General features: G+C 47.2%; 1 protein-coding gene across 1 annotated transcript; it reads left to right on the plus strand.

Moving 5' to 3' along the window:
* The first annotated feature begins 1,865 nt into the window (after nucleotides 1–1,865).
* Nucleotides 1,866–27,850, plus strand: LOC118779638 (espin-like). Its single transcript, XM_036531815.1, has 15 exons — nucleotides 1,866–2,159; nucleotides 4,181–4,374; nucleotides 8,166–8,352; nucleotides 9,299–9,481; nucleotides 10,156–10,287; nucleotides 10,808–10,830; nucleotides 12,241–12,380; nucleotides 13,276–13,544; nucleotides 14,441–14,599; nucleotides 15,802–16,006; nucleotides 18,658–18,800; nucleotides 19,429–19,935; nucleotides 22,007–23,443; nucleotides 23,816–23,979; nucleotides 27,709–27,850. Exons 1-15 carry the CDS (start codon nucleotides 1,866–1,868, stop codon nucleotides 27,848–27,850), a joined length of 4,179 nt encoding a protein of 1,392 aa, XP_036387708.1.
* Nucleotides 27,851–27,909: the final 59 nt, after the last annotated feature.

Consider the following 27,909-nt stretch of genomic DNA (forward strand, 5'->3'; position numbering starts at 1 on the left):
TGTCTGTGGGGGTCAACTTCCTGGCCGGTTCGTACACTTGCTTTACCTCAGATGTTTCCAAAATTCATAATAATACAGTAATACAGGGATGTTCTATGACTGCGGCAGGCCAAATTGCTATAATTTCTTTAATACCACCTGCTTTTCATACATATTTATGATCATTAACTCATAGTTCAGAAAGCTGAGTGAATGTTGTATGTTCCTGTAGGTCTTGCCATCTTTGCTGGAGTGGCTGGATACTGCGCTCATGTGTACGAGAAGCACCAGCTTGAGGTACAGTTTGCTTGTGGTTGCTTACAAAGCCTACATAATATTACACTGCTGAAATTACCTCCATTTTAAAGGACCTATAATACTATGCAGACCTGTTTGACAGATAACAATTGTGAGAAATGATAGACAAGCTTATCTCAATACTAAATCATCGAGAGTTTGTATAACACACTAAACTCCTTGATATCCCTCACTCCTGTGTTGAAGATTGTGGTTTTATTCTTTAAGCAGATGTCCTTAAAGATGTAATATCTTTATTTTGTGTCCTCCCTAGGTATCACTGAATATCCCAGGATTCCCTGGGTTTGAGTTTGGCTACTCTCTCTGGCTGGCTGCTGCTGCCTCTCTGAGTGCCATCATGAGTGCCATCCTCATAGCCTGCGAGAGCTTCTGTCAGAAACCAGCCATAAAAGACACATCTGGCAGAGATCAGGACTCTCCCCTTCAACAACAAGCAATCTCCACTTACGTGTAAAACAGTTCAGTGTCTCTGAACTGTTCCGCACACTGTCCATCTTTCAAAAGTAGAGTTTAAGTCCGCTAGGAGATGTAGATTTTTGCTGATTCCATTTCCATACGATATTGACTTTAGTTACATTCACTGTTTGTTAAAAATAAATAGTAATACTTGTCATATTAATATTATACTGCCATAAAATTAATCTGTAAATACATCAAAAAATAAGTCCCATTGAATAATTGCCTTATTTAAGAAGATCATCTGTTGTATAACGGAAATGCATCTATGAAAACCAGAATGGCATATTGTGTAAGCACTTAAGCACTACAATGAAGAAGTGGAGAAAGTTCAAGTCAGTGTTACGCGCTGCCCCTTTAAGACTGGATCGCGCTCCAAGTGGCCCGCAGAAGCGATCATCCTCCCCTTCATGGATTATTCAACAAGTGGCTCCGTTCATTCAGTCACCGGGAGCAGCCACGGGTAACGGACCCGGAGCAAGGATCAACGTCCCGAAAATGCCCAGGGAACAAGGAAATAAGCAGCTTCTTAAAAAGGCGCGTCTGAAGAGAACTGCGTGAATTAAGACCAATCAAGCGTGCAGCTTGTCTCAGAGACTGAGTCTTGCCGTTGGTGAGCCAGGTAACGGTATCGCAGGAAACTTAATTCGCAGGGAGACTCTACACGCAGTGCCGCAGGAGGTGTCTGTCAGAGAGAGGGACCGCACAGCCTTCGCCATCATCCTGTACCTTTAAAATATGCTGTTGGTTCATCTCATTCTGAGATGTCAGTTATAGTTTGTGGAGTTGATGTAATAATGTGATGACTGACAAATACCTGGAACTGACGTCTGCAAATCCAATACACCAACACCACCGCTATGAGCTCCGTATTTACGGACGTGAGCTATTAGTCAGCACGTGCGGTGATAATCTTTAACCCTATTATGGAAAATATGGAAGAGAATAGCTCAAACGCACAGAAAGAGGATTTAAACTCCTAAAAGTAAATTTTGAAATAATATAATTGGAATATTTATGTTTGACGCAGGATTTGCTTTTTAATGTTTGGCGTAAACTTTTATGGCGCCTTGTATTAAATATTGTTAAGGAGCAGGTGACCGACAATTAGTATGGTGGTGGAGAAGGCCCTTCTCGCCGCTCGGCAGGGGGACGTTCAGACGCTTAAAGTGCTCTTCGCGGAAAAAGTATTGCACAGAAATATAAAGGACCCGCTCGGAGCCACTCCGGTTCACCACGCTGCCCGGTCCGGGAAACTCACCTGTCTGCGCTACCTGGTGGAGGAGGCCGGGCTACCGGGCAACAGCCTAGCGAAGAACGGCGCGACCCCGGCGCACGATGCCGCTGCAACGGGCAACCTGGCCTGTTTGCAGTGGCTCATAACGCAGGCAGGGTGCGGAGCTGCGGTAAGTGCCCTTATTTTTACTTTCACGACCGGGAATGTCGCACGTTTGTGCGCTATTTGTGGTAAAATCATTAAAAAGCATTAGTGAAGGAGCACGAGTTTTCTTCGATCAAAAAGAAAATCGTTTCAAAGGCAAGCGAGCTCTTTTCTGTTCCTCCCTTGGAAAGCAGGTTTTTACCGGCAAACCTTAAACTGTAAGCCAGAACTGGCTACCATTATTTAGAATGCCACATTATACAATCTATAACATTCTGATAACGTTGTTTTAACTTCCTGTCACTCTAAGAGTCTTAAGAACTCATACATTAACTATAATGTCAGCCAGTGGAATGCTTATCCTATTATAAATTCCCTCAGGGAGAGATGTGTTTCCTGGTGTATCTTGGACTTATTTACCACAGGTCTGTGCTCACTGCCATGGCAGTAGGAGTAGCTGCCAACGTCTGGCTGTGTGGACAGGATGGAGGGGGGTTATTTCTGGTGTAGGGCTCTCCTTAGCTGCCAGGCACCAAGCCTTTCTGAATCAGAGGAAACTACAGTTCAGCCTTAACCCATATCCGTTTCTCACACGTTTTATCCAGGCAATGATGCAAACCTGTAACAGTCAATTATAGTCTGCAATAACAGTGCTAATTACACCAGACATTTACATGATTATTTATATGACATTTCTGTATGCGTTCCTCCTTACACAAAGTGGAGTTTATTACTGATTTTAGAAAGAAAACTTGGGCTTGAAATTAGGCACTTCCAAATTCCTTTGGAGGTTTCAGGTGAGAGTGGCGTTATTGCAGATATTACTGTAAAATGATAAAGGGCGGTGTTTCTGTCGCTGTGTACCTCAGCAAATGTTATCATGAGAGACCCGTCTGGTCATAGATGCCCAAAACCCTTGTTTTCTGAGAAGACAGTCACAATATTTGCTGAGATGATGGCCTTAGTCAACATTATTGCAAGTCATTTAAAGGGTTGGGTTTATATGAATCTGGTAGAAACTCCACCCAACAGAATTCTGCAATGTGTACGGGTAATGTGCACATTGAACCCGAGACAGTATGGACAGAAGGACAGTGGTGGTTTGGGCACTGTAATATTACACACTGCCATTCAATTCAGTTCTGGTTAGGGCTGATAAAGCCTTTAAACGATATCACATCCTGTACTCAATCCAGTCAAACCATGGAGTTATCGCTCCCCCGGGAAACCCAAAGTCACATTTGTCTTCCTCATTTACTGTGTTTGTGGGTGTCATGCACTTAAACGGGGAGAACAAAGGTAGGCGATGTCGCTGAGATTTAAAAAGTGATTCTTCCTGGTACTTGCAGGGTGTTAATACGCTGCAGGGGATTTAGAAGTAAGCCTATATATAGCACAAAGGGGGATTAGGAGAACACCATGGCAGACTGGGCACAGAGGGAGGCGTCCTTTGGCGGGAGGCTTCGGAAGCTGTTTGCTCTAATGACGTTCACTCTCTGGGAGGCCGAATCCATGCTGCTGGTGTGGAGCAGCGTGGTATTACCTGCCCTGCCTATAGCCGTATTCCCGCTAGAGTGGGGGAAGTAGGCTGTTAGTCGAGTTGTTTAGTTACCCATGGTGCCTATATTACAACTCTCAGTCATCGACACACTACCTGTTGTATGTCTTTGTGTCACATATACTAGCTGTACAACAGCATTGTATTTTACACTACAGTGTTCAGTCTGTCTGGCCAGTTTGTAGCCATGTTCCCGTTAGAGCGGGGGCCGTATCTCCTCCACCAGAGCAGCCGTTTAGTTACCCATGATGCCTATATTACACGCCTCAGTCATCTACACACTACCTGTTGTATGTCTTAGACTCACATATGCTATCTTCACCACAGTGTCCAGTCACTCGTGTTGCCTGTGCTAGCGTCCTGTTCAGTCCACCTGAGCCTTACACCTGTGTAACAGGCAGAAAACTCTCCCACATTTCCAATGCCTCCCTGCTCTCTGTGTGTGAGTGTGCCCAGCCCCATATCTCACTGGCGCCCTCTCCTGGCAGGACAGGGACAGCTCTGGGGCCACTGTCCTTCACCTGGCCGCCCGCTTCAGCCACCACGAGATAACCGAATGGCTGCTGAAGGGGGACAGGGCGGACCCCAGGGTCGTCACGGATACGGGGGCACTGCCTGTTCACTACGCCGCTGCCAAGGGAGACCTGCCCTCACTGAGGCTCCTGCTCGGGCACAGCCCAGGGTAAGGCCAGCCGAGACGACACCACCCAGAGACAGGGTGAGACCGCCCAGAGACAGTGTGAGACCACACTAACACAGGGCGAGACCATCCAGAGACAGGGCGAGACGATCCAGAGACAGGGCAAGACCATCCATAGACAGGGTGAGACCATCCAGAGACAGGGCAAGACCATCCAGAGACAGGGCAAGACCATCCAGAGACAGGGCAAGACCATCCATAGACAGGGTGAGACCATCCAGAGACAGGGCAAGACCATCCATAGACAGGGCGAGACCATCCAGAGACAGGGCAAGACCATCCAGAGACAGGGCAAGACCATCCAGAGACAGGGCGAGACCATCCAGAGACAGGGTGAGACCATCCATAGACAGGGTGAGACCATCCAGAGACAGGGCAAGACCATCCATAGACAGGGTGAGACCATACTAACACAGGGTAAGACTGCTCAAAGGTAGGTAAAGGCCACTCTAACACAGGGTAAGACTGCTCAAATGCAGGATAAGACCACTATAACACAGAGTGAGACCACTAAAATGTGGAGTAAGACTGCACTAACACAGGGTAAGACCACTCGAAGGCAGAGTAGGACCACTCTGCCACAGGGTAAGACCACTCAAAGGCAGAGTAAGACCACCTTAATGCAGGGTGAGACCACTCAAACACCACGCAAAAGCAGGGAAAATATGCATGGTAAGACTCAAACACACTAACACAGGGTAAGACCACTCAAACGCAGGGTGAGACCACTAAAATGCATGGACTGCATTAACGTAGGGTAAGACCACTCAGAGGCAGAGTAGGACAGCAACACAAAGTTGTTACCACGGTTAAGCATAGTGGTTAGCCAAGTGCACACTAATCAGGGACAACAGACGCTAGAATGCTTCTCAGTCGGCTCCATGGAGACGAATGGCTTTAGTCAGTTTCATCTGTCTGTCCGTCACTGAGGTTCAGACCACACAGGCGTGACACAAGGACACTACACACTGGCAGGATGTGCAAACACATGGGTAAACACATTAATAAACATAGTCTCTAAAGCTTTACAGAGCTGATGGTCCGTCCAAACAGGCATGCTCAGCGAGTCTGTAAGGTAGTCGAAAAAACTGTGGTTAGTGAGCAAGATAACTTTAATCAGTGTAACTGAATTCAACGGAACTTTTCCAAATAGGTACATGTACAGTCCTTCGCCCTCACATTTTGGGTCGTTCAACATTCTCACCAAAAACGTTTGCAGCTACAGTCCCAAATAGGCCATGAGCTGACACTGTTAATGCCATTAGGGTGTAACCTACTTCCTTAAGGTCTCAGTCACACAGTCTGGCCCTTGGGTCGACCCCTGAGCCAGCTGTCTGGGGTTCCTGGTGTAATTTGTCATCAGTCAATGCCAAGGGAAGGCTGAGAAGAGCAGAGAGAAGAGCATTCTGTTTATATAAATGTCTTTTTTTAATAAGGCCTGAAGTGTATGCTTATTATTTTGAATCTACCTAACCCCTTGCTTTTCCTAAAAAAAAGGCAGTCTTGCTGGGTCCTTGGTCAGTCCCGCAGTGTGAGCGGTCCTCCAGAGTCTGAATGCTGTTCCCACGGCTTGTTTCATAGCCTTCCTCTCTGAAACAAGAGTGATCTTTACAAATCATAATGCACTGGAGCCATAATCTGATAAACTTATTTGACAGGCTTATAAATAAACAGAATCCAAGCTCCAAGCCTTGAAGAATAAGCGCCCTAGTATTCTAATTCATGAGGAGAAATTCTTTTAGGCCAACTGTTTCATGAAGGCAGATTTATTTTTAATTTTCCTGTCTTTTAGTGATACATTATTAGGTGCATTAGGTTAGGATAGCTGTTGCTTTTACCTGTAGTCGGAGTTGTAACCAAGATTGTTCCACTCTCTGTCTCTGTCTCCATACAGAAACAGGTACAGAATATAAACTTTTAGTCCCAAATTTCCGGCTTTAACAGCCTTTTTATGCCTCTGTGACTTTTTTCGGCAATAATATAAAGGACACTTACAGAAAGAGATTCATTTAACATGCTAGGCACTGTATGCTCAGACGGTTCATTTGTCATTAATTTCAGACAATGTAACAGGCAGAATCCCCTGCAAATTAGCCGCACACACACACACACACACACACACACACACACTCAGTAGCTAGTTGAATGTTAAGGTCTCTGGCTGTCTAGGAAGACAAATCACTTATTTCGTCTATGAATCTTTGGTGTTTGTCTTTGTGGCTCAGATGGGGACCGAAGGAGATTTCTTCCAGAATGGGGAAAGAACTTCAGACTTTGAAGCAGACTCAGTGCAGGAGCATGTTGTGTAGCTAATTAGCACAGCTTAAAAGCTTTGCCTGAGCTTAATTATAACATGGGTCAGGGAAGGGACGGCAGAGATAATCGCACATGGAATCCTACCTATCAAAGACGCTCGATTCAGGAGCCCTGTGCGGTCAGCCTATAGCAGGATCTTTGACCGTGTAAGATGGTTGATCTGAGATGTCCTAGATTCTTGTTTTCTGTCCAGTAGAGTGGCACCACTAAGACTTTTGCTCGGTCCTAAGGTGGTGGTGATCGTGCCAGGCTGCTCGGTCTCAGAGCCAATGCCTTGTTGGGGCTGTCTAGGATTTTCAGTTTTTCCATGACCAGTATTGCTTTTCCTGCACTGATTTCATTCATCCCAAGTTATGAAACTTTACAAATGAAAATAATACTATGAAAGTGCATAATATTAAAGTGTAGGCAAATTAAGCGATACATCAATAGTCAAGTGAACAATAACAAAAACATACAGAAATTTCTTGTTTATTCTGGAACAGAAATTCCCCTCCTGGGTTGTAAGCATTTTCACCACATGGACAATATAAAGACAGTTGAATCCTTATCGTCCCGATTCAAAGGGTTTTAGTGGTTACAGGGTTACATCATAATGAGGACTGCACTCGCTTAGTAGCAATAATAAATCCAATTTGTTTTGCTGAAAGATTCATTCATTAAATAAAGTCATTGTCATTATCTTACATGAACAGCTTAAAGATGAAACATGTTTTATATTTTTAAGAAAATGGCTAAAAATGATCGGTATGGGTATAAGGGCTGGCTGATGGCAGATGCCTGGGTTATATGTTTAACCGGGCCCTCCTCCATGTCTCTCTGCTCCTCTTAAATTTCTGTTGGGGGAAAGCTTTTATTTAGGGTCTGAATTATTCACACAGGAAGAGCCATTGTGGCTGCGTCAGGCTCTATCAAACAGCCCACTAGAGGAGCCACTTTAATTATTATTATTCTAAATAATTAAGATAATACAATTTTCCATTGTTGCAGTTGCAACTGAAAGCAAGATCGCGGGGTGCAATGGCACATTTGAGTAGGAGAGTCAACTACATGTTTGTGTACGACAGAAAAACAAGCGATGAGACTGCAGGGTGTTTATGTTCTGTTCAGTGTGTCTGTGTGTCTCCTGGGTCCATGTAATGTATGCATGCATGCGTGTGTGTGTGTGTGTGTGTGTGTTACCGTAGTACCTGGCCCCCACTCTCCAGCCCTTGTTTGTACAGGTGAGAGCTCGTTGCAGGTGCCTTCATGAATGATTCAGACACTTCCGTATGCCTCCTAATGACAGAGCCTCAATGAATGAATATTCAACACCTGCCTCTTATCGTCCCGGCCCTTTTAGAGTAATCAGTGGGATCGGTGACAACTCTGACAGTCCCTTTCAATATTTCTCAGGCTTTTAAAGGAAACTACGTATCAGTCCTTCATTCTTCATTGGTCTGTACTTCACTTCCCAGAGTGGTCAATGCCCAAACAAAGAATGGTGCCACACCCCTTTATTTGGCCTGCCAAGAGGGTCACTTGGAGGCTGTCCAGTACCTGGTGAAGGACTGTGGGGCGGAGCCCCGCATCAGAGCCAATGACGGAATGACTCCTCTCCATGCCGCCGCCCAGATGGGACACTCCACAGTCATCGTTTGGCTGGTAAGCATGTCACTGCACTGTGTGACAGTACAGTTTCTCCATGTACTGGAACTCTTTCAAACCCCTTGACTGGCTGATCAATTACTTTTCAGCTCAGGTGATCTCTCCCCACATAGTCAGAACTGTAGTGTAGTTTGGGTTTGAGATGTGTCGGGGTACCCAAAGTCCTTTGAAAGGAACATATGGGTTTTAACCATGCCTGACCATGGTGATTGAAGAAGAGCACAGTAATTTGGTTTCAGTAATTACAAACAACAACATAGACCAGGATGAATAAAATGAAACCTAAAGTGGGATCACTCCTGGAGGTGTTTAACCAAAAAGGATCAGTGACCTAGCAACAGGTATACCCATGTGAGGCATCTGACCATTATTTCAGTCTTCATGAGGACAAAATGTTGGCCAGCTATGGCTGAAGGAGATGCAAAAATCGCAAAAGCCTGGAGGCATACCGATATGTACACGGCGACACAGTGCAGTATTCCTTTTTTTTTAATTTTTTTTAAATAATTTATTTAGCTAACTAGCTTGAAATTGAATTCAAACATTCAAATGTACACACTTCTCCTAGCAATAGCTGATAGTAAATGCAGATGTAGAAACCTGTGCTAGCCATGGCTGATAGTGAATGCAGATGTAGAAACCTGTGCTAGCCATGGCTGATAGTGAATGCAGATGTAGAAACCTGTGCTAGCCATGGCTAATAGTGAATGCAGATGTAGAAACCTGTGCTAGCCATGGCTGATAGTGAATGCAGATGTAGAAACCTGTGCTAGCCATGGCTGATAGTGAATGCAGATGTAGAAACCTGTGCTAGCCATGGCTGATAGTGAATGCAGATGTAGAAACCTGTGCTAGCCATGGCTGATAGTGAATGTATTCCTACACGCTTATGCCAGCCGTGGCTCACAGTGATGCTGATACCTGCGTTGGTGTCCTGTTGCAGATGAGTTTCACAGAAATCAGTCTGTCTGACCGGGACAGCGAAGGTGCCACCCCCATGCATTTCGCCGCCAGCCGCGGTCACTCCAAGGTGCTGAGCTGGCTGCTGCTCCACGGGGGAGAGATCGTCAGCGACAGCTGGGGGGGGACCCCCCTGCACGATGCCGCGGAGAACGGGGAGCTGGAGGTGAGGGACACCTGTCCGGGCCCTAACCCCTAACCTTAACCATAACCATAACCCTACAAAAAGCATACAAAGGGATGGTGAGCATTTGACTAGATTGTGCAGGTGATTTGAGACTGTCTCGCCCCATTTGATTGATTTAAATTCATCCTTTTGTACATGGAGCTTCTTTCTATTTCTATTACAGTGGATTGTCCATAGTGCTTTAACACCACAGTTGAGTGTCAGTAGTTACTCAGTGTAGAACCTGAAGTGCAGCTCCTGTTTGTAGTGTATTGACTGTGGCTGGATCGGGTCAAAAGTCCAATTAACAGAGCAGGAAATTAATCATATGTCAATGGCCTGTGATGTGAACGTGGTTGTCCTTCGGTTGCGGTGTGTGGCTTTGTATTATGGTAATAGGATTATTAACAGAATACATTCCATTTTCCAAAGCATTGAACTTTCTGAAACAAACGCTTGCACATGAAACCTTCTAGAGTAGCTGTTGATATGCGTCAGAAGTGAATTTACAAAATAAATTTGGTGCTGAAACAGATAACTCAGTTTCTGATAAGTGTTTTGTTATTACAGACATTTCAATCCACTGAATAAATCTGTTTCCTCCATTATTCTCCCCCCTTTCTCTTCTTCTCGTCTTTCCCTGGTGCGGTTCCATGGCTGCTCTCTGCTGGCAGTGCTGTCAGATCCTGGTGGTGAACGGGGTGGATCTGGGGATCCGAGACCAGGACGGCCTCACAGCTGCAGACCTGGCTGAGTACAATGGCCATTTCCAGTGTGCCAAATACCTGCGCACCGTCGAGAACATGGTGAGGACCGTAGCAGCTTGGCACCTCGAGGCAACTGACTCTCCCTCTGCGGGCCACCTGGCTCCTCCCACTTCTGACTATTAGCCCCTCCCTCTCAGGCAAGCTGGCCCCTCCCTCTCCAGCTCACTGGTCATTCCTCTCACTGGCCCCTCCCCCTGCAGTTGGCCTCTCCCTCTCCAGGCCTTCTTGCTCCGGCTGTTTGCCTCAGCATTTAGATTGAGGGATTAATGTTTTATTTTAAAAGTGCACCTCTTACCTTTACCCCCAAGAGCAATCATGCAGTGAAGTAAGAATAAAATTAAAACCATGAAGGAGTAAAATCATGAAGAGTGTAACAGAAGCAGTAGGCAGCAGAGTGGTATGGTGGGAAGGAGCAGGAGCTTGTAACCCAAAGGTTAGTCCTGGTCCCTGCTGGGGCACTGCTGAATTTCCTCAGTAAATATACAGTTGTGTAAATGGATGACATGTAAGCACCTAGCACCTGCTAAGCAACTATACTTAAATGTAACACAGCTGACAGCAGCTCGTTGCTGGTGTTTTATCGCTTTGTGTGAGCAGTATCCGTGGGGATTCAGGCCAGTGGTGGGCCTCATTAACACAAACCTGAAACGCCTCGTTAAGGTGTTCGGTGCACGGGTAGGTGCCTGTCGCACGGGCCTGCAATGTGCTCTCTGCTCCGTTGCGTTTGTTGACTTCCTGCCTGTGTGGACAGGAGTCCAGCAGGTGTTTACTGCAAAGCTGCTTGTGTGGATCTGCAGGGACTGAGGGACACACCTGCGCGGCCCGGCCGGGCTAATTAGATCTGTGGCTGTGAGGCTGAGTGTTTACCAGCTGCAGCGCAGCAGGGGACGGGCTGTCAGGGTGCAGAGGGTGAGGGGTAACAGGCATCACGGGCATCACAGGCATCACAGGAGTACAGGCATTGCAGGAGTACAGGCATTACAGGCATTGCAGGAGTACAGGCATTGCAGGAGTACAGGCATCACAGAGTACAGGAGTACAGGCATTACAGAGTACAGGAGTACAGGCATTACAGAGTACAGGAGTACAGGCATTACAGAGTACAGGAGTACAGGCATTACAGAGTACAGGCATTACAGAGTACAGGAGTACAGGCATTACAGAGTACAGGAGTACAGGCATTACAGAGTACAGGCATTACAGAGTACAGGAGTACAGGAGTACAGGCATTACAGGCATTACAGGCATCACAGGCATTACAGGCATTACAGGAGTACAGGCGTACAGGCATCACAGGAGTACAGGAGTACAGGCATTACAGGCATCACAGGCATTACAGAGTACAGGAGTACAGGCATCACAGGAGTACAGGCATTACAGGCATTACAGGCATTACAGGAGTACAGGCATTACAGGCATCACAGGAGTACAGGCATTACAGGAGTACAGGCATCACAGGAGTACAGGCATCACAGGAGTACAGGCATTACAGAGTACAGGCATTACAGAGTACAGGAGTACAGGCATCACAGGAGTACAGGCATCACAGGAGTACAGGCATTACAGAGTACAGGAGTACAGGCATCACAGGAGTACAGGCATTACAAATTACAGGAGTACAGGCATCACAGGAGTACAGGCATTACAGAGTACAGGAGTACAGGCATCACAGGAGTACAGGAGTACAGGCATCACAAATTTCATGATGAGCAGAAGCTCAGAAATGACACCAAATACACTGGAACTACAACTGAAAAAAACACTCTGGTGACTGCTTGCCCTCTTTCTCACACTTTATGTGGTTCACAATAACACTATTTGCACATGTCTTTGTGTATGTGCGTGCGTGTGCCTGTGTGCGTGTGTGTACGTGTGTATGTGTGTGTGCGCATGCGTGTGTCTGTGTGTGTCTGTGTGTCTTTGTGTGTGTGTGTGTGTGTGTGTGTGTGTGTGTGTGTGCGTGCGTGCATATGTGTGTGTGTGTTTGCAGAGCGTGGAGCACCGTGTGTTGTCGAGGGACACCTCAGCAGAGCAGGAGTACAAGCAGCCGGATTCGGGTGTCTCCTCCCCGCACACCAACGAGGACTCCTGCAGCTCCACTGAGGAAAGGAGGGCCACAGCGCCCCCTGCAGGTAGCCCTGGGGATCTGTGTTTCACACACACATGCACATTCTCTGAATAGTTTCCTCAAACAGTGATATTTTACACAGAAGTGAATAATTGTTTTGGTACATTTTTGAAAAGGTTGTGATAGAGTTCAGAACTCAACACAAGCTCAAACTGGCTTGTAATATTCTTTCCTTTTGTCACATTCTCTCTTCTATAAATACAAAAAAGCAAAACTCTCAATCACCAGCTAGATTGTTCAAATGCCATTGTTGTCCGCAAGGCCCCGCTTTAAATGCTAACTCCTTTTCTGGCAAAATACCTGACTGTGTATCTCCCAAGAGGTTCAGACAGTAAAAGAGCTTGTTTCCAGCACAGGCTGAGCCCTATGGCCTGGGTGTGAAACCGGCCATGTCTTTTGCCAATAATAACCAGGTGCCCATGTTGGTGTAACAAACTGGCTCAGTTCTGCTGGGAAAAGGGTGGGTAGGTTGGCCAGGGTCCACTCCTTCCTCCGCTCTTTGGGACTGGCTTGGGTGCCTGTGAGTTACTCAGATAATGGCTACCCCCCAACGGCGTTTGCCTCCTGGTGCACCATGGGACAGGTGTGTGTATATTGGAGGACTAGACACCCTGCCTCACCCTGTGCTCCTACATGGGGTCAGCAGTTGTAAATGTTTTGTTGACGAGTTTAAATGTGCACAGTTGCTGACTACGAAGGTTGGGTGAAAAAGTGGAATTTGCAAAAAAAATAACCAAAAAAACTGCAGATTGTGCAGTAACAGCATGCATTTTCATACACTGGCCTCTCCTGGCAGATGAAAATTACAATAAATACAGAGGTGTTGGTTCAGTACAGGAGTGCAGTACAGGACTTACAGGAGGTTCTGATGCGGTGTGTCTTTGTATCGTTACCTCTAGATCAGAACCGCTCAGACATGCAGAACTACATGGACCTGCTGCACCCAGGCCCTGTGACCTCAACGCCCAGCACCGCGTGCCCCCCTCCCCCGCCCACCTTCCCCCCTCCTCCACCCCCAGCCACACCTCTCCCCAACCCCTCCCAGCCGCCCCCTTCCCCACCTGGCTACTCTGCCCCCACCCCCCCCACAGACCACGCCTCAGCTGAGATCTACCTGCAGGTGAAGAGCAACCTGCGTCATGTGGAGACCGATGCTCCCAAGAAAGAAGTGAGTCACATACGCACACACACACGCACACACACACACACACGCACACACACACACACACACACAGATACACACACACACAGGCACATACAGCTGGCTTATTGTACTCCCTAAATGTCCCCGCATCCGTACATCCATGAGCAGTTAGTCAGAGTCACAGTGTTAATGTTGCTGTCAGGAGTGAGCTAATCTCTGAGCCTGTGAGATTCGAGCGCAGGAAGCCATGTTATGCCCAGTTTGCATTCTGTATTTGCACGAAAAGAGCCCTGGTCTTCTCCGCTGCGATTGGCTGGGCAGTGCGGTGATGTCATGGTGCTGTGATGCGATAGGTGAGCTTGAAGAAGGGCCTGGGTAAGGTGAGAGGAAGGGTATCATGACACAGGTATAGGGAACAGGGCTCAGGTGACACCCAGCCTGACTACAGTTCTGGGCTTCAGGTGGGCTGTGTGAGAGTGACACAGACACTATGGAAGGGCATTGGTGATGTGCTGCCTGGGTCATATGCAGTCTTAGAGATATACACCAGGCATCAGGAAATGTGTGTAATTCCTCTTGAAGAATTTCTCTTCACACCCTGAAGGGGAGCAGGGTCAGGGTAAGTTTGCTGCTTTGTTCTATAGGTTAAGTTAGTGGATTATGTTGAATATGTGGTCTTTACTGTTGGGGGTAGACAGGATGTGGTTTGCTTTGTGGATGTTCTCTACTGAGAATGTGGACAGTGGAAGTAGTGGTTTATATTGAAGATATGACTAGTGTCTGTCTGTGGATGTGTTCTGTGCTCCGTCTTCTGTATGTAGTCTGTACTTTGGATGTGGTCTCTATCTTTGATAATGATTTGTACTAGGATCAGTGGTTGCAGATCGCTCACGTTTTTGTCTGCTTGTTTGCGGAAACAGCCGACTGCAGGAGAGAACCCGGACAGACTGCGCAGGGTCGACTCCAACAGGAAGTCCCGCAGCTTCAACAAGCAGCCCAGCACTGGGGACTACTACAAGACCCTGGGTGGTGACACGGCCGAACACCACGGGGCCAGAACCATGCAGCCCGGCGAGCAGGTGAGTGGGCCAAGCCGAGGTGGAGACCGGCAGAGTCCAGCCCTCTGGGGGAGGAGTCAGCGCCCCCCCAGATGAATGTGATTGGTCTTTTTCTTTTCGTTTTGTTTCCTTTCAGAACCCTGGCTACCCCATGTTTCTTTTTTCTTGGTACAGAAAGAGAGCTGTAGCACATGAAGCCCCTAAAAGCTTCTGTCTGCCCAGACTGAGAGTAATGCTGACTTTGTCTGTGGTCCAGGGTCAAGAGTTCCCAGGAAACTTTGTATCATCTATGTCTGTGTTGGGTTATTCTCTGTTATTAGTGATGGCATGAATCCTTTCCATGCTGATTTCTTCAATTTTTTGTACCAAAGCACACAGAAATAATGCTGGTGAACACCTCGCTTGTAATTAGGCCAGCATTAGTATCGTTAGCAGCCTGAACTGACAGGGGTCAGCAAGATACAAAAGATACTGGAAGACGACCCAGAACCTGACCTGAGTTAACCAGCCTGGTTCTAGCTTTACAGTGGAAAAGGGGTATGGATGAATCTCTAGAGTTGGGCTGTGCTGTTAGACTCTTTCCATTATAAAAGACCTAAAAATATATGAGTATTTCACAGACATCTTTGGCTGAGAAGATGTTCCATTACTGTTGAAAGTAAGCTTCAAATTAAAGATTAATGTGGGCAATATAATCGCTTGTAACTTCACCTAGCTTACAACTGAGTACATTGGTTAGGAAATGTAACACTTTGTCTCTGAAAACCATGACTATTGTCAATACCTTACAGTTTCTTTCTGCATTAGTCGCCTTTACTGTTTATCAAGTGCTGGGTCTCTGCAGGCAATAAGCTGTGTGTGTAATTCTGTGTGTGCATCGTTCTGTTGCATAAGGTTCTATCTATGGTTTTGTGTGTGGTTCTGTATATGGTTATTGTGTGGTTCTCTGTCTGTGGATCTGTGTATGGTTCTCTGTCAGTGGTTCATGTGTGTGGTTTTATCTGTGATCCTACGTGTGGTTCTGTGTGTGGTTCTGTGTATGGTGATGTGTGTGGTTCTGTGTGTGGGTCTACCTGTGGTTCTGTGTATGGTGATGTTTGTGGTTCTGTGCGTGGTTCTTCGTGTGGTTCTGTGTGTGGTTCTATGCGTGGTTCTTTGTGTGGGGTACAGCTTTGTTCATTGCTCTCTGTGCTCCATATGTTCAGTAATTTTATTTCCCCCAGGGCTCTGTCCTGCTGGAGCAGGCAGCGGACAGCCCCCCCAAAGCGGAGAACGGGGCCTTGGAGGGGCAGCCCCCTGCAATGCCCCCACCTCCACCCCCCCTCCCCTCCAACGGGCCCCCTCCTCCACCTCCACCTCCGCCACCACCGCCCTCGGACACTCCACCCCAGAAGAGCTCAGAGCAGCGGCGGCCATCATCCACAGGAAGTGAGCGGCCTTTCTCTGTCTCTCTCTTCTCCAGAAGCTGATCTGGGATCACTCTATCCTGTCTTATTCTCTAACACAAGCTATTACGCACAAAAGGTTTACTAATCCCGGGTTTGAGCTTGGTGGTCACTTTGGCATATCGTTGATTCTTCTGGGCTACTGCCTCACGGCTGTATAACATTACACAATATGACTTTCAGAAAATACTGAGCACTGAAATTTATAAGGAGGCAGAAATAAATTATGTAGATGATGAAGGTTTACACTCTGGCTGTTTTGCAACATGATACTGTGACAAATGTTGTTTATTTTTAATCTAACGTGGTAGAGCATGATAGTGGTGTCACGTTCACACCTCTGAAGTGAGGTTGTGGTACAGTTGGTACCATTTTGGATTTAGCTGTGGCAACAAAGTAATAAGTCGTGTAAGCACTATGCTAACATTAATCTGCAGGTGGTGTCTTCTGCGCTAATGCAATATAGAAAAAGAAGCTATTACAAGTGACACATTGGCGTTTTCCAGTAAAACAGAAGAGTGAAGCCCATTTCAGCCACTGCAAGAGCTTCTCCTTACAGGCAGGGGGCGCTCTCCCCACAGCAAGGCAGCTAAAAGCGTGGCTCTCCTCTCCCAGTGCCTGATTACAGATTAATGCAGGGTGCCGTTACCATGGGAACAGGTTTAGTGCTCACTCCTTGAGGGGATTGCTCCTTGGACCGATGACATCACCGTTTCAGAAGGAAACAGGGCGTGGCAGTCCTGGTGTACAGCATTGGGCTTCATCTTGGAGGGAACCAGTAATGATTAACCGACACATGTAATAAACTGTTTATTTTCTCGGGGTACTTGGGTTTGTTCCGCTTGTACAGTATACATATAAATACATAGGGCTCTTCCTAGAAGGATCCTATAGGATGCATGAGGCCAAATGTCAAAAGTTTAACCCCACGCACTGTTGTCCCTGTGTGACCCCCTGCAGCAGTACGCTAGAGCAGCAGGTGCAGTACCGCTGCGTGTGTGCAGCCTGACCCAGCCTGATTTACGGCCCGCCCTCGCATGCGATCACAGCAGAGAGGCAGCAGGCTGATCACGAGCATGGCTGCCTTGCTGTGCGCAGGAAGTCTTGCGTGTTGCTGCAAAACTCTATCGGACAAACAGGAGCAGGACCCAAAGCTCCACTGTTTAGGAGAAACGAGAGTGTCTCACTGAAGAATAACTGTGGGCTATACAGGGGATGAGTTTACGACAGCTTGTGTTTGGATTTCAGACTGCTTTAGTATTAAGACATTACTCCAGACAAAAATAAAAGCTAGTTGACAGTAGTTGTTGTTCCCCATGGAACACAAAGGTAGCAGTTTTTCTCAGCGGGTAACTGCAGTTAGATGATCTTATTTATTATTGCGTTATTATTGTTATTGCATTATTTCTTTAATTTCTATTATTATGATCAGTTGGCATTTTCTTTAAATTGAAATGGTGGCCAGTGTTGTAGATTTAAATGAGATTAACATTCTCCACATGGTATACCTGTGACAGATCAGTACTAGCAGTCCGTGTCATTAAACTAATTATTTCCCCTTTCTCCTAACCCCCGTGTCTGCACCCTTCCTCACCCCGTCCTGTCTGAATGTTTCGGTGTCTCACCTGTTTCTTCCCGTCCTCCTCACTCTGTCTCTTTCCAGAGGATGTGAACAGACCAAAGAAGAGTAAGTCCCCTGAATCTTTCTCTTATTTCCTCTTTCTCTGGTATGATAAACGTGATCTGCTGATGTTTCTAACACGGCTTTCCTCGTTTTCCCAGTTATGGCCTTCCTCCACCCTCCGTGGTGTAGCATCTTTAACACTGCAGCGAGCTTTTCATTTGTGCTTTGTTCATTGCTGTGTTGGAAAACCTGTCTCTTGAACCCAGGTTTATTCCGAGCATAAGCAAAATTTATCAAAGCTTGCACAACATCAGGAGATGTCTAATTGCGTTAGAGTCGTACCATCAGTCACTCGATACTGAGCAGTACCGTCAGGCTTCTCTTACCTCAGGAATATCTTACAGGTCAAATGGGAGGGTTGGCGTGCCAACAGTAGTGTTCTCTCACAAGCATCAAGGCTACATTTATCCATCATCCATCAGCTTCACTGGGCAGGTCATCTAGCCAGGATGCCACACACCAATGCTCAAAGCCAGGCCGAGTGCTCCAAAGGAGCTCAAAGCGTGCTCTTCAAGCAAGTGCTGAAAGGCATCTTGAAGTGGTGTAATCCCGACACCAGCTCCTGGTGAGAGCAGAAACCTGAAAAGCACCAGCGTGAGGCAGAGCTTGTAGGATGGGGACCAGCATATTAGAGTCCCAAGGCTACAGAAATGAGGAGAAGAAGATATCAAGCTGTGACCTCCCAGTACAGTGCACGCCACCTAGTCACAAGACCACAAAATGGCTGTTGTCAACTCTCACTAATCTCATAGAACAGACTTTTCCTCATGTGTTTGGGATAGCCATAAAGCCATTCTCTTAATACTGAGGTGGGCTGAAGCATATGAAAATAGTGGCTGTTTAGTTAGTCTAGTTAAGTTTAGTTTAGTCCCCGGTGGTTTTGCTTTGAAGCTCAGAAATCTGCCTTGCGGCGCTTCCATCTCAGTCGCTATCCCCTCGGTGTGTCACAGGCACGAAGTCGTTCAACATGGTGTCCCCGACCGGCGACAACGCCGAGCTGCTGGCCGAGATTAAGGCAGGGAAGAGCCTGAAGCCGACGCCTAACAGCAAAGGATACACAGCTGGGAGCAACGGCTCCACCTCCGGGAGCAATGTAGGCGCTCCCTGCATCACCTGATATCACAGAGTGTATCCGATTCCTTTTAAAATCTTAAGAAAAGGAGCCAGGGACTTATTTTTCTATGGGAAGATGCAACCAAATGAACATTAAAGTGTTGTCCGACAGTCTGATGACCAACTAAGCAATGACACAGTTTTATATGTAATATATAGAGTATATTACAGCTGTCAGCCAAGTATATATATATATGATTACTTGATAGCAGATAACTTAATTCACTTGCATCTGAGCTTGCATCTAACCGCATGGTGGTAAACTGCAGTGAGTTTGAGCAGTGTGAGTTTTCAGTAATTCACTCCAGCAAACTTAAAACATTGACAGTCAGGACCTTCTTTTTCCTCAATAACCCCACCCGGCTCCATAAGCTAATTAACTTGTGCGTCTCCCTTGAAAACCACACTAATAAACATGTAAGACACAACAACAAATCGGGGGAGATAGACAGACTGGGGCTTAACCAAGGTTCCCTCACTAGGTTATAATATTTGCCTTGTTTGTGAGAAACTTACTTGTTAGCTAGTCCGATTAGCCTCTGAATCTCTGCAGCCCGGTGTACAGGTATGTGGCGTCACCGGCCCATTTTGTGTCACTCTTCCTGTAGGGACAGAGGCCCTCTTCTCCGCCTGTTACCCCAGCAGCCCCATCTACACCTGCCCCCTCGCCGCTCCCCCCAACAACATCCCCAACTCCACCTGCACCAAACAGTGTCTCCGCCCCTAAGCCCCAGCCAACCACAGCAAACGTTCCCGCCCAGAAATCCCAGCCAACTGCAGCCAATGTCCCCGCCCACAAGCCCCAGCCAACCACAGCAAACGTCCCCGCCCGTCAGCCCCAGCCAACCACAGACAGTGTCCCCGCCCCCAAGCCCCAGCCAATCGCAGGCAGCATTGAGAAGCTGCCCCCCACAGCCAATGGCGGCGTGGAGCCAGGCCGTGCCCACAGGACCAGCCTGGCAGACGTGGAGGCGCTGGTCCCCACCCACGATGAGCAGGGCGTGGCCATTCCGGAGTGGAAGAGGCAGGTGATGGTGCGCAAGCTGCAGGTGAAGATGCAGGAGGAGGAGGAGCTGCAACGCAAGGTTCGCTGGGCCAGCGGGTGGCGGGGGTGTGTGTGTGTCGGTGTGTGTGTGTCAGTGTGTGTGTCAGTGTGTGTGTCAGTGTGTGTGTCTGTGTGTGTCTGTGTGTGTGTCTGTGTGTCTGTGTGTCTGTGTGTCTGTGTGTCTGTGTGTCTGTGTGTGTGTGTGTGTGTGTGTGTGTCTGTCTGTGTGTGTCTGTCTGTGTGTGTGTGTCAGTGTGTGTGTGTGTGTGTGTGTGTGTCTGTGTGTGTCTGTCTGTGTGTGTGTGTGTGTGTGTGTGTGTGTGTGTGTGTGTGTGTGTGTGTGTGTGTGTGTGTATGTGTATGTGTGTGTGTGTGTGTGTGTGTGTGTGTATGTGTTGTGTTTGCTGTGTTTTTTGCATGAGTTGTTCTATTAGCTGAATGTAGCATCTCTAACACACATATAGGTTACATTTCTAAAACACACGTTACATCTCTAATACACAGATACAGGTTACATATCGAATATATAGATAGATAGATACGCTGCACATCGCTAACACACATGGAGGGTGTTATTACATTGTTTTCTAATGTGTGGAATGCATCACAGAACCAACACTCATATGCTATCATTAGATGCTTATGTAGCTGCAGGCTTGGCGCAGTGCACATCCATTCTCAACCCATAAGGGTCACTGATAACAGGAAGCCTTAATCACAATAATCGTGTCTTTTAGTAACTAATAATGAGTGAGGCACTGTAAGTAACTGAGTAACCGGCAGTGAAAAACACAGAGTCCTTATGGGTACTAGCAACATAATATAACACAATATTGCACGACATTATTGTCATATAGCAGACACTCTGTCCAGAGCAACTTACATTCTTATCCATTCATACAGCTGGATATTTACTCAGGCAGTTGTAGGTTAGGTACATTGTCCAAGGTTAAAACAGCAGCAGTGCCCCAGTGGGGGATCAAACAGCAACCTTTTGGTTACGAGCTCTGCTCCGTACCACTACACCACACTGCTGTCCCTGTGCTCCGTAAGTGTCCTTCTACATTTTTGCATGCAGAGGTTTCTATGACAGTAAAGGTGTCTGATTGAATACATAAAATAATGTTTGTGATGTAAGATAGTCTGCTCACCTAATTGTATCAGCTAGAGAAAGTGTAGAACTGTAGAACTGAAATGATTATGGAGTGATTGATTTGAATTGTAAATTACATCACTGAAAAATGTTTTGCTAGTAAAGTGCAAAAGGCAGAATGACACAATTGCATGCATATTACATATTGCAGGATGCAGACTGTCTGCATATTGCAGACAATAGATTGCACATACCAGCACTTGTGTAAAGAGCTCCTGGTTCTCTTTGGGAGGGGAGAGATTCTCAGAGGTTGAATTATGTGCTTGTGATCTGTGTGGGATTTGGCTTTGAGATGGTTTTGCATGCGTTTGGGTTGCTGTGGAAACTTACAGGCAGCAGTGTAAATGCCAGTAGTAGCCTCTTCTCCAGAAAGCTTGATTTTTAAGCAGGTTGGTTGCCAGGTGGCAGAGCTGCTGTTTGCAGCTGTAGCAGAGGCTATTTCCTGGAGACGCTGCTCTGCTGCTCTAAGGTGCTACATGATGGTTCAGTGGTGTGGTGAGAGGCCCATTTCACAGTGCCAATGGAAACATAACAGCTTTGGTTATCTGTGCATTTTCTCAGCTTTCGTTTCTTTTCAGGCCTGATTTTTCACTTCTTGTTGCATGCGAATCACCGTAGGCAGAACAACTCTCATTCTTTAAAAGGTCAGGTAAACAAAGAGCGTGAAAAGATCCTGCTTCTCACCATTCAAAAAGCCAGCCCATCATCAGTGCTCCAGTTCTCAACAAATGCAGAAACTGTGGTTTTGAGGTACTCGGGCTCAAAAGCAGAAAAGCCGTCCTGTCTCTCTTCCCTGCTGTGTCTCTCTCTGCACGCTGTCTGCTCTCCTGCACCTCAGCTGTGTCACTGCACCACTAAATCCATGTAAAAGCCATGTGTGGTGAGGATTGCACTGAAATCGCAGCCCTGTGAGGGACACGCCCCCCCTCTCTGTCTGCCCCCCCCCCCCCCCCCCCCCCTGCAGCTTGCGGCCCGCGGCTTGGGCCAGCCCCAAGACTGGCACTACTCCCACACCCACAATGCCATCCTGGGCCCGTTTGGCGAGCTGATGACGGAGGGCGACCTGCTCCGCATCGAGCGGCAGATCGAGAACCTGCAGGTGATGCACAAGGTGCAGGCGGTGGAGACGGAGCTGGAGCAGCTGGAGAGGGAGCTGACGCAGCTGCTGCCCGTGTCGGCCGCCATCAGCCAGCAGCACTTCTCCGTCAACCCCCGGCAGGTGCACGGCCAGGCCGAGGACCTGCCCGAGTGGTGCAGCAAGATCTCCACGCTGCTGAAGAACATGGCCATCCTGCTGGCCACCCTCGGGGGCAAGGAGATCGACATCCTGGACCTGGTGTACCCGGGGTACGCGCAGGAGGAGCGCAAGGCCGCAGCCTCCCGGCCTGACCCCGCCCAGCCCCCCGCCCCCGTCAACATCGGCCGCTCCCAGTCCTTCTCCACTCGGGAGGAGGTGGAGAGGGAGATCAGGCAGTGCGGTGTGTCGGTGAAGAACCTGAAGGCCAACTACGAGCTGCAGAGCCAGCCCCATGCCGCGGACAGCGTCGGCAGGGTGTATATGCGCAAGCGGTCCCTGCCCGTGGGGAGCGAGACGGCGGGGGGCCGCAGGTCGGAGCCCATCCTGGAGGAGGATTACATCTCCTCCACTGAGGACATCAACTGGTCCGGCGAGAGCATGCACCCGCCGCCGAACGCCGAAAATGGCCAGCCTGTGGCCCCGGCGTCCCACACTGCTCTGGCCTACCCTCCCTCTGAAAGCCCCTCCCAGTCAGGGCCCGCGTCCCAACCGGACCAGGCGACACGCAGCCTGGAGGTGCAGACGGACCTGAGCTACATGCAGGAGTACATCGACCTGAGGAAGGAGCGCATCGTCTTCCTGTTCCTGGAGCACTGGAGGAAGTACACCTTCACGGGCGCGGTCAGGCCGCGGGCGGCCGGCCGGCAGGGCAGTCTGGGGGCGGGCCCGCAGAGCGAGGACGACCAGCTCATCTACCTGATGAAGGAGCGGCAGGTGGTGGGCAACCTGATCGGCCACTGGAGGGCGATCTTCAGCCAGGTGCCCAGCCGGCAGATCCGCCGCCTCAGCCGGGCCCACATTGTCTACTGGCCCGAGCACTTTCTGCCGCACATCAACGGCGCCCCCGTGGCCTACGGCAGCCTGACCCTCGACCTCTTCATGCTGGGCTACTTCCAGCTGCTGGAGATGAGCATGTCGCGGAGCGAGCGCAAGTTCAGGCACCTGCTGTGCTTCGAGATGTTCGACCGGCTGGGCACGCACAGCTGGGAGCTCATCCGCGACTTCCACCGGGAGGTGATGGTGGAGGTGGAGTCCGGCAGGCGGGACTGGGCTGACGGCTTCGAGGACATCAAGCGGAAGTACTTTGGTGACAGCGCTGAGGTGGCGGAGGGGGCCAGCGGGGTTTCAGTTCAGAAACCTCTAACGACCCTTCCGGACCCACCCCAGTTACAGTCTGCTCCTCCCCCTTCACCCCCACCTCCTCCTTCACCACCACCTCCTCCTTCACCTCCACCTCCTCCTTCACCTCCACCTCCCCCTTCACCCCCACCTCCTCCTTCACCTCCACCTCCCCCTCCCCCTCCCTCTTCACCTCCACCTCCACCCCCACCCTCCGTTCCACCTCCCCCTCCCCCTACCCAGGACAGGAAAGAGAGCTTGACTGACTCCGCCCCTTTTCCGGTACAGGACAGGAAGGACAGCTTGGTTAACTCCGCCCCTCCCCCTGTACAGGACAGGAAAGAGAGCTTCAGTAGCCCCGCCCCTCTGCTGGAGGAGGAGGTGTTGGATATCCTGGAGGAAGAGCTGGCTCCTGCAGTCATGACCCGTAAGGACTCCATTCAGTTGATCTCCGAACTGGGAGAATTCAGCAACGAGGAGATCTGCAGATACATCGACCGCAGTTTCTCCTTCTGGAAGGAGAAGGAGGCGGAGCTCTTTGAGATGTGACTGCAGCAGTGCAATGTCTGAAAAGCATGAAACGGGGATAGAGTGGCATAGCAGGTGCTCGGAGAACATTAACAACAGTAACATAATCATGTAAACACTGTGGTTTTCAGAAGACTGCTGCTTTTAAGAGCTCCATAATGCTACAGTACACATGTTACCTGTCCCAGGTGCACAAGTACTAAAATCCTACAGTGCAGAATCAACACATCCTCACTGTTTTTTTCTGAGTTTTACTGCTTTCTGACCGTCTATGAGGCCAAACCACAGGAAACTGGTCTAGCCTGATACACAGTCAGAAAGCAGGCCAGAGCAGTTTTCTGTGGTCGGCCATTTGTTTTCTCATTTGTCCTAGCTACAGTAGCTTTTTCACACCCTTTGCTTAAATAACCCTTTAGTTGATTGATAAATCCTTCTAATTCTAATCAGCTTTTAAATCTAATATTGTGATGACAGATCATGGATCAAATGTTGGATTCAAATGGCTGCTGTATCACAGAGTAGGAAGAGGTGGAATTCTTGGAGTGCCTGAGCTCAAACATGCTGGATGTTACCTCCATGTTAAGAAAATAATCAGAGGGCTTGCTGGGAGATGGTATTACACAGAAAAGGGTCGTCAGCCGTTTGATTGGGCTGTGGGCGGTGAGTTGATGCAGGTGAATAGTTGAAAAGTTTTTTGTAGGATACGGAAGGAGAACATAAGGGCAAGTTACATCAGACGTCTTTAGCTGAAAAAACGGGGTCATCAAGACATAGCTATAAATATATTTATTTATTTATATTTATAGCTATGTCTTGGTGACCACGTTTTTTCAGCTGAGGCCCTCTAATGTCAAAAAAATGTGGTAATCAAGACATAGCTATAAATACCTTATTCCAACAGACAGATAAGCCAAATACAGAACCCTTAGAATGAGGGCACTGATAAATGTAAAATGATATAAGATGATACTGGGTAATTTAAAGCCTTCGCTGAGTACAGATATAACATTTTATTATTCTAAGCTTTATTCATAATGTTATGTTTTGATAACGCAATCTGTCCTGTTTGGGGTTATGAAACTGATAAGGTTTGCGGGAGGGGGAAGTGTTGAAAAAGACTCATGTACATTTTTAATCCTTGTACATTGAAACACTATCCTTGTATTTTTATACCTTCTAAAAAGTTTGTGTGATGTTAATATGTTTATTTGAAGTACTGGACATGAAGTAAGTATGTTTTCTTGAAAATGAACAGACCCTCTTGACTGTGAAGCATTTACCTAGCAAAGGCAATAAAGCTTATTCCTCCATTTGCAAGCATATCCATGTTTAACACATTAAGTCCAGCTTGCACACTTATTGCATTGGATGAATGTGAGGTTAAAATGTATTTGTTCTTTGGGTTGAATCTTCACATAATCAGTGAGAGTTAAACACTATGCAGTTTTGTAAGAATCTGTGGTAAATCTGAAAGAGAGATTCGTATCTTGTAAGAGTTCATGTCTGTGAGGGCCTATATATTCAGGCTTTAGATTCAGCCTCTCAGTGTCACCGAGCCCCACGTAGCCCATAATGCTTTGCAGCAAGTCACAATGCTTTGCAGAAATAGGTCACCTAGTTCTGCCTCTGGAGGGTTTCTGTTTCGCCCGAGAGCCTAGACACCTGATTCAGGTAATTACTGTATTAATTTAACCAATTAGCTACTCATCCCTAATCTACTGCTTTAATGTAACCAATGACTCATACCCACTAATTTTAGACCCTGAGTCACTCAAAGGCACAGACCTGGGCCCCTCTTTGATAGAGGAAGATGAGGAGCAGAGAGAGACCGTGGAACTGCTGGGAACGTGGAGGGGATGGGGGTATAAACAACAGCAACTTTTTCACTGAAGTAATTTATTTTAATCTAGGTTGCCTGTCTGTTAATTTTGGTTGGTAACCTTAGCCTTTGACCTTGCTCATGATCTCAGGAGTTCACTGCCGTTGTCTTTCACACGTGTGATATCATCTGTACGGTGTGGAGGAAAAGAGGAGTCAGTAGCCATCCCTCGGGAGAGAGTCCATAATGGCTCCTGCGTTTCACCAGCATTTAAAGCAAGCATTCAATCACCAGCAGAATAAATAATATTGTACATTAAAGTGTACAGAAGAGCCAGAAACATAAAGTGACAAATGTGTTGGTTTTGTAATGGTAATGAGTGGTTGAAAGTTTGGCCCGAATATCACTAATTCTGTAAATAACAGCTGCCATGGTATGATTGTTAACATTGGGTGTCTGAGTAGTTATTTACAAGGTGTATGTGAAGGGTGAGTGGACGGGTGTTTACAGTGGGTGTGTAAAGGCTGAATAGGCATGTATTTATAATGGATGTTCCCTTGCCATATGACAGAAGGTGGGTATTTACAGTGGGTGTTTAAAGGGTGAGTGGGTAGGTGTTTATAGTGGGTGTTTAAAGGGTGAGTGGGTGGGTATTTACAGTGGGTGTGTAAAGTGTGAGTGGGTGGGTGGGTATAGTGGGTGTTTAAAGGGTGAGTGGGTGGGTATAGTGGGTATTAACTGTTCGCTTGCTGTATGACAGAGGGAGAAGGAGCAGACCCGTCTGGCCTCCCTGCCTGCCTGGAAAAGAGACATCATGAAGAAAAAGCTGAATGAGGAAATGTAAGTAAAAGGTGGCCTCTGTGAGGTACTGTCTGTGAGTGCCCTTGTCTCTCAGTCCCATATTAGTAAAAAGACCCAGCAATTACTGACTTTTGTACAATATATATAATAACAGTTACTAGTAATTTAAAATGAATTCCTTTAGAACTATGTGGGCTGTCATTAAAGGATTTGTTTTTAATTAGAATCAGTTCACGATTCGTGAACTTACAGCTCTTTTCCCCCCAAATAGCTGTATCTGTAGCTGCTACCCCAGGCTTTAGGAGTTTTTCTGTGAAGCTGCTACTTGTGTAGATATGGTATGGTATTTGCATGCTGTAATTGTGCTGCATTTTTAATGGTTCTTCCTCTGGGTCAATCAGGGAACAGAAAAGGTAAGAATGTCTTTGTGACTCTCACTCTCATCTTTAAGTGCACCTCATGGCTGTAGAAGTAGGTTAGGACTCTAGCACCATTTACAATAATAACAATAAGAAAGACTCACAGTAAAATATAATCTAAAATGTAAAATGATTTTATATCACCTACATAGTGCTACATATTAATTTCTTCACTCTTTTATCTCTATAATGATCCTCATCTCCAGCAATCACAGTACCATAAGCATGTTTTAATTAGAATGGTTTATCTTATTACTTTTCTGATAAAATGTGACATATTTTTAGCAAATTATAAGCAAATATTTCATTCTAATCTTTTGATTTTGTTTTGGTTCCTGTAATTTTCATGCTGAAAATGCACCATATACAAGAACATATTCAAAGGAGCCCTGATGATTGTAGTGATGATATTACTGATGCTAATGATACATATTTTCTGTAGACTAATCCATTTTAATAGGGTTAGATGAATTTTACCAAAAATGTTACAGGCAGGCATCCAAGAACAACAGGAAAAATTGGAGACTGTAAAATCCTCTAAGGTGGAGATTGTAAAACACTTCTAAAAAACAGGAACTTGACACTTGGACATCGGCTCTGCTCAGAAGTGTTCTGTACTCACGATAGCCTTAACCTAACCTCATTAATGTAGAAATGTTGTTTTCTCATAATTTACTCATACCTCCTCCTCTCACTGATGCTGACAGAAAGGAGGAGGACCACCAGAGGATAAAAAAGGAAAACAAGGAGAAGACCGAGCTGGAGAAGATTCGAACCTTGGGCTACGACGAGAACAAGCTGGCCCCGTGGCAGCGGCAGTTTATCTTGAGGAAAGGAAAGAAGCATTAGCTTTTAGAGACCCGGGCAGTGCCGCGTGTCCCTGTGAAAGACATGCCCACTGTGAGGTC

This window comes from Megalops cyprinoides, chromosome 6, assembly GCF_013368585.1.
Source record: "Megalops cyprinoides isolate fMegCyp1 chromosome 6, fMegCyp1.pri, whole genome shotgun sequence".
Lineage (NCBI taxonomy): Eukaryota > Metazoa > Chordata > Actinopteri > Elopiformes > Megalopidae > Megalops > Megalops cyprinoides.

Coding starts and splice junctions, on each gene's coding strand:
- LOC118779638 (XM_036531815.1), top strand. CDS start 1,866: ATGGTGGTGGAGAAGGCCCTTCTCGCCGCTCGGCAGGGGGACGTTCAG. Junction 4,375..8,165: donor CTGCTCGGGCACAGCCCAGG/GTAAGGCCAGCC, acceptor TTCACTTCCCAG/AGTGGTCAATGCCCAAACAA. Junction 8,353..9,298: donor CCACAGTCATCGTTTGGCTG/GTAAGCATGTCA, acceptor GTCCTGTTGCAG/ATGAGTTTCACAGAAATCAG.